The sequence below is a fragment of the Stenella coeruleoalba genome, assembly GCF_951394435.1.
Source record: "Stenella coeruleoalba genome assembly, chromosome: X".
Lineage (NCBI taxonomy): Eukaryota > Metazoa > Chordata > Mammalia > Artiodactyla > Delphinidae > Stenella > Stenella coeruleoalba.
In genome coordinates, this window is record NC_137152.1 from 40433081 (window position 1) to 40443941 (window position 10861).

Here is a 10861-nt window from a genome sequence, read left to right on the forward strand (position 1 = left end):
TTGCTAAAAAATTGCACCTATATCAAGCTCACAGATCCAATTATAGATATACAGAAAATACAGAGAAAAAAAAAGGAATATTCTGAACTATACCATAGGGATACAATCAGCAAAGTCAAGAATGTAGAAAACTCTCCAAGTCACATACCTACCTTCTTCAATGAATAAATGATGGGAAAAAATGGAGGATAGGTTGGGAAGCTGTAGATAGAGACTTAAAAGAATTATCAAAAAAGGCAGACAATTTTATTTTATTTTATTTTATCTTTTTCATTCTTTCTTTCTCCCTTTTATTCTGAGCCGTGTGGATGACAGACTCTTGGTGCTCCACCAATGCATCAGGGCTGTGCCTCTGAGGTGGGAGAGCCAAATTCAGGATATTGGTCCACAAGGGAACTCCCAGGTCCACGTAATATCAAACGGCAAAAATCTCCCAGAGATCTCCATCTCAACGCCAAGACTCAGCTCCATTCAACGACCAGCAAGCTACAGTGCTGGACACCCTATGCCAAACAACTAGCAAAACAGGAGCACAACCCCACACATTACCAGAGAGACTGCCTAAAATCATAATAAGGTCAGAGATACTCCAAAACACACAACCATACGTGGACCTGCCCACCAGAAAGACAAGATCCAGCTTCCTCCACCAGAACACAGGCACTAGTCCCCTCCAACAGGAAGCCTACACAATCCACTGAACCAACCTTAGCAACTGGGGGCAGACACCAAAAACAACAGGAACTACGAACCTGCAGCCTGTGCAAAGGAGACTCCAAACACAGTAAGTTAAGCAAAATGAGAAGACAGAAAAACACACAGCAGATGAAGGAGCAAGGTAAAAACCCACCAGACCTAAAAAATGAGGAGGAAACAGGCAGTCTACCAGAAAAAGAATTCAGCATAATGATAGTAAAGATGATCCAAAATCTTGGAAAAAGAATGCAGAAAATACAAGAAACGTTTAACAAGGAACTAGAAGAACTGAAGAGCAAACAAACAGTGATAAACAACACAATAAATGAAATTTAAAATTCTCTAGAAGGGATCAATAGTAGCATTGATCCCTGAGGCAGAAGAACAGATAAGTGACCTGGAAGACAAAATAGTGGAAAAAACTACTAGAGCAGAATAAAGAAAAAAGAATGAAAAGAATTGAGAACAGTCTCAGAGACCTCTGGGACAATATTAAATGCACCAACAATCGAATTATAGGGGTCCCAGAAGAAGAACAGAAAAAGAAAGGGACTGAGAAAATATTTGAAGTGATTATAGTTGAAAACTTCCCTAATATGGGAAAGGAAATAGTCAATCAAGTCCAGGAAGCACAGAGAGTACCATACGGCATAAATCCAAGGAGAAACACGCCAAGACCCATATTAATCAAACTATCAAAAATTAAATACAAAGAAAAAATATTAAAAGCAGCAAGGGAAAAACAACAAATAACACATAAGGGAATCCCCATAAGGTTAACAGCTGACCTTTCAGCAGAAACTCTGCAAGCCAGAAGGGAGTGGCAGGACATATTTAAAGTGATGAAAGGGAAAAACCTACAACCAATATTACTGGACCCAACAAGGATCTGATTCAGATATGATGGAGAAATTTAAAACTATACAGGCAAGCAAAAATTAAGAGAAATCAGCACCACCAGACCAGCTTTGAAACAAATGCTAGAGGCACTTCTCTAGGCAGGAAACACAAGAGAAAAAAAGACCTACAATAACAAACCCAAAACAATTAAGAAAATGGTAATAAAAATATACATATCTATAATTACCTTAAATGTAAATGGATTAAATGCTCCAACCAAAAGGCATACAGTGGCTGAATGGATACAAAAACAAGACCCATATATATGCTGTCTACAAGAGACCCACTTCAGACCTAGGGATACATACAGACTGAAAGTGAGAGGATGGAAAAAGATACTTCATGCAAATGGAAATCAAAAGAAAGCTGGAGTAGGAATTCTCATATCAGACAAAATAGACGTTAAATCAAACATTATTATAAGAGACAAAGAAGGATGCTACATGACGATCAAGGGATCAATCCAAGAAGATATAACAATTGTAAATATTTATGCACCCAACAGAGGAGCACCTCAATACATAAGGCAAATACTAACAGCCATAAAAGAGGAAATCGACAGTAACACAATCATAGTCGGGGACTTTAACACCTCACTTTCACCAATGGACAGATCATCCAAAATGAAAACAAATAAGGGCACACAAGCTTTAAATGACACATTAAACATGATGGACTTAATTGGTATTTATAGGACATTCCATCCAAAAAAAACAGAATACACTTCTTCTCAAGTGCTCATGGAACATTCTCCAGGATAGATCACATCTTGGGTCACGTATCAAGCCTTGGTAAATTCAAGAAAATTGATATCCTATCAAGTATCTTTTCCGACCACAACACTATGAGACTAGATATCAATTACAGGAAAAAATCTGTAAGAAATACAAACACATGGAGGCTAAACAACACGCTACTTAATAACCAAGAGATCACTGAAGAAATCAAAGAGGAAATCAAAAATACCTAGAAAAAAATGAAAACACGACGACCCAAAACATATGGGATGCAGCAAAAGCAGTTCTAAGATGGAAGTTTATAGCAACACAATCCTAACTTAAGAGAAAAGAAACATCTCAAAGAAACAACCTAACCTTACACTTAAAGCAATTAGAGAAAGAAGAACGAAAAAACCCCAAAATTAGCAGAAGAAAAGAAATCATAAAGATCAGATCAGAAATAAATGAAAAAGAAATAAAGGAAACGATAGCAAATATCAATAAAACTAAAAGTTGGTTCTTTGAGAAGGTAAACAAAATTGATAAACCATTAGCCAGACTCATGAAGAATAAAAGGGAGAAGAGTCAAATCAATAGAATTAGAAATGAAAAAGAAGTAACAACTGACACTGCAGAAATACAAAGGATCATGAGAGATTACTACTAGAAACTATATGCCAAAAATAGACACCTGGAAGAAATGGACCAATTCTTGGAAAAGCACAACCTTCCGAGACTGAACCATGAAGAAATAGAAAATATGAACACACCAATCACAAGCACTGAAATTGAAACTGTGATTAAAAATCTTCCAACAAACAAAAGCCCAGGACCAGATGGCTTCAGAGGCGAATTCTATCAAACATTTAGAGAAGAACTAACACCCATCCTTCTCAAACTCTTCCAAAATATAGCAGAGGGAGGAAAACTCCCAAACTCATTCTTCGAGGCCACCATCACCCTGATACCAAAACCAGACAAAGATGTCACAAAGAAAGAAAACTACAGGCCAATATCACTGATGAACATAGATGCAAAATTCCTCAACAGAATACTAGCAAACAGAATCCAACAACATATTAAAAGGATCTTACAACATGATCAAGTGGGGTTTATTCCAGGAATGCAAGGATTCTTCAATATACGCAAATCAATCAATATGATCAAGTGGGGTTTATTCCAGGAATGCAAGGATTCTTCAATATACGCAAATCAATCAATATGATTCTTCAATATACGCAAATCAATCAATCAAAATTGAAGGAGAAAAAGCATATGATCATCTCAATAGATGCACAGAAAGTTTTGACAAAATTCAATACCCATTTATGATAAAAGCCCTCCAGAAAGTAGGCATAGAGAGAACTTACCTCAACATAATAAAGGCCATATATGACAAACACACAGCCAACATCGTCCTCAATGGTGAAAAACTGAAAGCATTTCCGCTAAGGTCAGGAACAAGACAAGGTTGCCCAGTCTCACCACTATTATTCAACATAGTTTTGGAAGTTAGCCACAGCAATCAGAGAAGATAAAGAAATAAAAGGAATCCAAGTTGGAAAAGAAGAAGTAAAGCTGTTTGTAGATGACATGATACTATACATAGAGAATCCTAAAGAGAATCCTACCAGAAAACTACTAGAGCTAATCAATGAACTTGGTAAACTAGCAGGGTACAAAATCAATGCACAGAAATCTCTTGCATTCCTCTACAGTAATGATGAAAAATCAGAAAGTGAAATTAAGAAAACACTCCCATTTACCATTGCAACAATAAGAATAAAATACCTAGGAATAAACCTACCTAAGGAGACAAAAGACCTGTATGCAGAAATTATATGACACTGATGAAATAAATTAAAGATGATACAAATAGATGGAGAGGTACACCATGTTCTTGGATTGGAAGAATCAACATTGTGAAAGTGACTCTACTACCCAAAGCAATCTTTAGATTCAATGCAATCCTTAGCAAACTACCACTGGCAGTTTTCACAGAACTAGAACAAAAAATTTCACAATTTGTACAGAAACACAAAAGACCCCGAGTAGCCAAAGCAAGCTTGAGAAAGAAAAACGGAGCTGGAGGAATCAGGCTCCCTGACTTCAGACTGTACTTCAAAGTTACAGTAATCAATACAGTATGGTATTGGCATGAAAACAGAAATATCGATCAGAGGAACAGGATAGAAAGCCCAGAGATAAACCCACATACATATGGTCACCTTAGTTTTGATAAAAGAGGCAAGAATACACAATCGAGAAGAGACAGCCTCTTCAATAAATGGTGCTGGGAAAACTGGACAGCTACATGTAAAAGAATGAAATTAGAACACTCCATAATACCATACACAGAAATAAACTCAAAATGGATTAAAGACCTAAATGTAAGGCCAGAAACTATCAAACTCTTAGAGGAAAACATAGGCAGAACACTCTATGACATATCACAGCACGATCCTTTTTGACCCACCTCCTAGAGAAATGGAAACAAAAATAAACAAATGGGACCTAATGAAACTTAAAAGCTTTTGCACAGCAAAGGAAACCATAAACAAGATGAAAAGACAACCCTCAGAATGGGAGAAAATATTTGTAAATGAAGCAACTGACAAAGATTAATCTCCAAAAGACATTTCTCCAAAGAAAATCTATAGATTGCCAACAGACACATGAAAGAATGCTCACATCATTAATCATTAGAGAAATGCAAATCAAAACTGCAATGAGATATCATCTCACACTGGTCAGAATGGCCACCATCAAAAAATCTACAAACAACAAATGATGGAGAGGGTGTGGAAAAAGGGAACCCTCTTGCACTGTTGGTGGGAATGTAAATTGATACAGCCACTATGGAAAACAGTATGGAGGTTCCTTAAAAAACTAAAAATAAAATTATCATATGACCCAGCAATCCTCCTACTGGGCATATACCCTCAGAAAACCATAATTCAAAAAGAGTCATGTACCAAAATGTTCATTGCAGCTGTATTTACAGTAGCCAGGACATGGAAGCAACCTAAGGGTCCATGGACAGATGAATGGACAAAGAAGATTTGGCACATATATACAATGGAATATTACTCGTCCATAAAAAGAAACGAAATTGAGTTATTTGTAGTGAGGTGGATGGACCTAGAGTGTGTCATAGGGAGTGAAGTAAGTCAGAAAGAGAAAAACAAATACCGTATGCTAACACATATATATGGAATGTAAAAAAAAAATGGTCATGAAGAACCTAGGGGTAAGACGAGAATAAAGACACAGACCTACCTACTAGAGAATGGACTTGAGGACACGGGGAGGGGGAAGAGTAAGCTGGGAGAAAGTGAGAGAGTGGCATGGACATATATACACTGCCAAATGTAAAATAGATAGCTAGAGGGAAGCAGCTGCATAGCACAGGGAGATGAGCTCGGTGCTTTGTGACCACCCAGAGTGGTGGGATAGGGAGAGTGGGAGGGAGGGAGATGCAAGAGGGAAGACATATGGGGATATATGTATATTTATAACTGATTAACTTTGTTTTAAAGCAGAAACTAACACACCATTGTAAAACAATTATACTCCAATAAAGATGTTAAAAGAAAAAGCTAGGCAAAATTGAACTGTAGTGTTTGAGTATATATTTGTGGGATAAAACTGTACAGAAAATCATGAAGGTGATTACCATAAATGTCAGGATAGTGGTTACATTTAAGGATGGAAGGAGTGAGCTGTGTTTAGACAGGGTACAGAGAAGCCTTCTGGATTGGCTGGCAAAGTTCTATTGATTTGGGTGGTAGTTACCAGTGTGTTTTCCTTCTAAGTCAATAAGCTATAATTTTGTTTTATGCAATTTTCTGTACTTGTGCTATATTTTGCAAGAAAAAATTTTAAGGGAAAAATGATTGAATTAAGCAGTGGCCAGATATTGCCTTTGATAGGACTTCTCCCATATACTGATGAGTTCTCTCAAAGTTCTAGGCAGATCAACTGGAGACAATCAGCCCATCACACAGACCAAGAGCATTTTGTCCAAGGTTAGTCTCTGTGTATATAGCCTGGTCAGTGTTTCTTTCTCTTGGGTGTATCTGCCTCTCTCTGAGCCCCAAGGATGATGGCTTGTGAAGACATCCAGTCACCATTTCTCATTTCTCCTTTAGGTTTCTAAAAGTGAATCATCCTCTGTTCTCTAACAGAGATATTATTAAGTAGCAATTACACTAATATTCTCATGATCAATACAAATGACCCAGGTAAAGGAAATGTCTCTGGTCTGTTTTGCTTCCTTTCTATTACTAACTTTATGTGAACACAATTGCCTAAACCTTGACAAGTTCTCCCAGAGACATTTTAGTAAGTCTATCTGAGGTTCACAGAATGCCCAAGAAAGGCTCCAGCACATTGTAGAGTGCTGTCCAAGGGTCTCTGCACATTCACCCTCTCATTTCTTCCTATTCTTTGTGATTAGGTGTGTACATTCTCTTTATGTGATAGCGAATAATTAAGCCATTACCTGAGGCAAAAAGAATGAAGGGGTTTCACATCTAATGGCTTGGGAACAGCACAGAGCTAGTAAAATAGTGGCAACCCCAGACTGAAACCACCAAGGATCCAAGTGTGTTAGACATACATTTTTTTCTACCCCTGAAATCTGCAGAACAAATTTCTTAAGTTATAACCCTTTCTTAAGTTATAACCCCTTTTGGGTTGTTGTTGGATTTATTTAACATCCAACTCTGACTTCATCTTGTACTAGCAAACTGCATTTTCCCAGTATCTTTTTTCTATTTCAGTTTGATCTAAATTAATATAATTTACAAAGTAGCTCTTCTAGGCTTTGGCTCAAATGTTACAAACTCTTTCTAAGCGTGAGATTCTATTGCTTAGGGTCTTATGGACTTTGCCCATCTCAGAGGTCTTAATCAGCTTAATTAGGCTGATACTCACAAGCCTTGTAAGGTTCCAATATGACACTGATTCTTTCTTAGAGCAAACCCAGTATCAGCAGTAAGGTTCCAGGCCCCCAGAATTAGAGAGGAAAGCCTGTGGACCTACGGTGTACTCCAGGGTGGTGCTGGTGAGTGGGGCAGGTACACCAGAATACAGTTGGTTAGAAGAATACAAGTGATCTGAGTCCTGTGCCTGTCTGTGTGATCCACCACCGTATCACAGGCCAGCCATTGTCCTGGCACCTGCACAAATGCTGTAGGTCGCGCAGCTTTACTGGGATAAGGGTCTCCTTGGGAATTCCTTCCATGTAGATACAGCCAAAGTGCTTAACATGAAAAAAGGTTATAACCCCATCTTTACACGGTAGAAGCCATCAGCCAAAGTTATAGGCTTATGGGGGGGCGGGAGGGGCGGCACTAGAAAAGGGAAATCCAAAGGCCTCGGGTTTCAAATTAATACTGATCTAAAGTTGCATTTCCAAGGTTCGGCTTCATCTCCCTGTATTTCAAGAGCGCCTCCCTGATCACTAATTGCTTCCTTCCGTTGCTGGGTAAACCTTTAACCCCTATCCTACCTCCATTTGTTCAATAGGAATTTTCATTTTCACTTGAATCTTGAGTAGAATTGGAAATCAGGTGTGCCTGTCTAGGCTTAATCATTAAATCGTGGTCAAATCGCTCTCCCGGAGCGCGTGAACAAAAATGAATGGATATTTACGTAAAAAAAAAAAAAAAAAAAAAAAAAGAGAGAGAGAGACTTTCGGACTTCACCCAGGACTGAGGATGCAGGAGGCCGAGCGTACGGATGGCAGCGAGGGGTCAATCCCCGCCCGGCGCCGGGTCGGCGGTGGAGGAGTCGGAAGTGGTCGGGGTTTGGGGGAGGAGATCCGCTCATACACAACAGGAGAGGCTGCGCCGCCATATCTGCTGCCGCCGCCGCAGTTGCGAATGCAGCGTCGGGACCAGGCTGCCTCCGCGCCGCCGCTAAGGTTCGTGTCGCTCCCCCCCGAGCCCCCTGCTCTTGCCGCCTCACCCCCGGCGGCACTGCCCTCTCTTTCTGGCCCGTTGAGCCCGCTCCCTTCCCGCATCCATCAGGGCTGAGGACTATGGATCCGGGCAGCAGCAGCAGCAGCGACTCGGCTCCCGACTGCTGGGACCAGGTGGACATGGAAGCACCGGGTTTGGCCCCGAGCGGGGACGGAGCCGCCTCGGCGGCTGCTGCGGCGGCGGCCGAGGCCCAGCGTGAGCCCCTCATCTCGGCCTTCAGCCGACAGCTCAACGTCAACGCCAAACCCTTCGTGCCTAACGTCCACGCCGCGGAGTTCGTGCCGTCCTTCCTGCGGGGCCCGTGCCAGCCGCAGATCCCCCCGGCCGACGCCCCCGGCATCGATGAAACCTGCCCCGGCGCGGGCGACCCTCAAGGTAAAAGGCTGGGACGGGGGGCACCTGTGGAACATTCCAAAGAGGAACAGTTAGTGTGGCGTGAAGGTTCCAATTCAGCCGTTACCATGGAACTTTCGGAACCTGTTGTAGAAAATGGAGAGGTGGAGATGGTCTTAGAAGAATCATGGGAGCACAATAAAGAAGTAAGTGAAGCTGAGCCAGGGGGTAGTTCCTTGGGAGATTCGGGGCCCCCAGAAGAAAGTGGCCAGGAATTGATTGAGAAAGAGGAAATCAGAAAATCGAAATCTGTGGTCATACCCTCAGGTGCTCCTAAAAAAGAACACGTAAATGTGGTATTCATTGGGCATGTAGATGCCGGAAAGTCAACCATTGGAGGACAGATAATGTTTTTGACAGGAATGGTTGACAAAAGGACACTTGAGAAATATGAAAGAGAAGCTAAAGAAAAAAACAGAGAAACTTGGTATTTGTCATGGGCCTTAGATACAAATCAGGAAGAACGAGACAAGGGTAAAACAGTAGAAGTGGGTCGTGCCTATTTTGAAACAGAAAAGAAACATTTCACAATTTTAGATGCCCCTGGCCACAAGAGTTTTGTCCCAAATATGATTGGTGGTGCTTCTCAAGCTGATTTGGCTGTACTGGTAATCTCTGCCAGGAAAGGAGAGTTTGAGACTGGATTTGAAAAAGGTGGACAGACAAGAGAACATGCAATGTTGGCAAAAACAGCAGGGGTGAAATATTTAATAGTGCTTATTAATAAGATGGATGATCCCACAGTAAATTGGAGCAGCGAGAGATATGAAGAATGTAAAGAAAAGCTAGTGCCGTTTTTGAAGAAAGTCGGCTTCAGTCCCAAAAAGGACATTCACTTTATGCCCTGCTCAGGGCTTACTGGGGCAAATATTAAAGAGCAATCAGATTTCTGCCCTTGGTACACTGGATTACCATTCATTCCGTATTTGGATAATATGCCAAACTTCAACAGATCCATTGATGGACCAATTAGACTGCCAATTGTGGATAAGTACAAGGATATGGGCACTGTGGTCCTGGGAAAGCTGGAATCAGGATCCATTTTTAAAGGCCAGCAGCTTGTGATGATGCCAAACAAGCACAATGTGGAAGTTCTTGGAATACTTTCTGATGATGCTGAAACTGATTATGTAGCCCCAGGTGAAAACCTTAAAATCAGACTGAAGGGAATTGAAGAAGAAGAGATTCTTCCAGGATTCATACTCTGTGATCCTAATAATCTTTGCCATTCTGGACGCACATTTGATGTTCAGATAGTGATTATTGAGCACAAGTCCATCATCTGCCCAGGTTATAATGCGGTGCTGCACATTCATACTTGTATTGAGGAAGTTGAGATAACAGCCTTAATCTCCTTGGTAGATAAAAAATCAGGAGAAAAGAGTAAGACACGGCCCCGCTTCGTGAAACAAGATCAAGTGTGTATTGCCCGTTTAAGGACAGCAGGAACTATCTGCCTTGAGACATTCAAAGATTTTCCTCAAATGGGTCGTTTTACTTTAAGAGATGAGGGTAAGACCATTGCGATTGGAAAAGTTCTGAAACTGGTTCCAGAGAAGGACTAAGCAGTTTTCTTGTTGTCCCTACACAATACTGTGAGAATTGACTACAAAAGTTCACCACCTTCTCTTATTTACTGCCCATTGACTTTTCTCCATATTTTGCAAAGAAATATTTCACAGCAAAAATCCATGTTTTGTCAGCTTTCTCATGTTGAGATCTCAGTTGTGTCACTGCTGAATTTACCCATAAGTTTCCTCCTCCTATGCCATTCTGCTTCCTTGAACAGAATCAGTAATAGCTTTGTAAGTGATGTGGATGTAATTGTCTATAACAATGAAAAATTAATATATTTTTTAATTTTTCATTTTCCCTTAGGATATTTAGACAACCCTTGTTCCACGCAGACCAATCAGAGTGTGTCAGTGTGTGTGTACATGTTAAAAAGACAACTAACATGTGAATAAAATATTCCATTTGAAACTCTTATTGATATTTGAAATGCTTTTGAATATTTTTTTAATTTGTCTGTAATACTTCTCAATTAGGTTTTTTACTGTCTCAAGTAACTGAATACATTTTATTACCTGCGCTTTTAACAACTGTCCTGCACTCACTGTTTTAAATGAGGAATTTACAAACAATGCACAGGTTTGTGTTAAAGGA

The 10861-nt window shown here is 40.2% G+C and overlaps 1 protein-coding gene across 1 annotated transcript; it reads left to right on the forward strand.

Annotated features, from left to right (window-relative positions):
• The first annotated feature begins 8152 nt into the window (after positions 1–8152).
• GSPT2 (G1 to S phase transition 2) lies at positions 8153–10621 on the forward strand. Its single transcript, XM_079910778.1, has 2 exons — positions 8153–8244; positions 8351–10621. The coding sequence occupies exon 2, from the start codon at positions 8362–8364 to the stop codon at positions 10258–10260; it is 1899 nt and encodes a 632-aa protein (XP_079766904.1). The 5' UTR covers positions 8153–8244; positions 8351–8361; the 3' UTR covers positions 10261–10621.
• The last annotated feature ends 240 nt before the right edge of the window (positions 10622–10861 follow it).

What these genes read in the sequence shown, in the direction of transcription:
- GSPT2 (XM_079910778.1), top strand. Translation starts at nt 8,362, where the DNA reads ATGGATCCGGGCAGCAGCAGCAGCAGCGACTCGGCTCCCGACTGCTGG.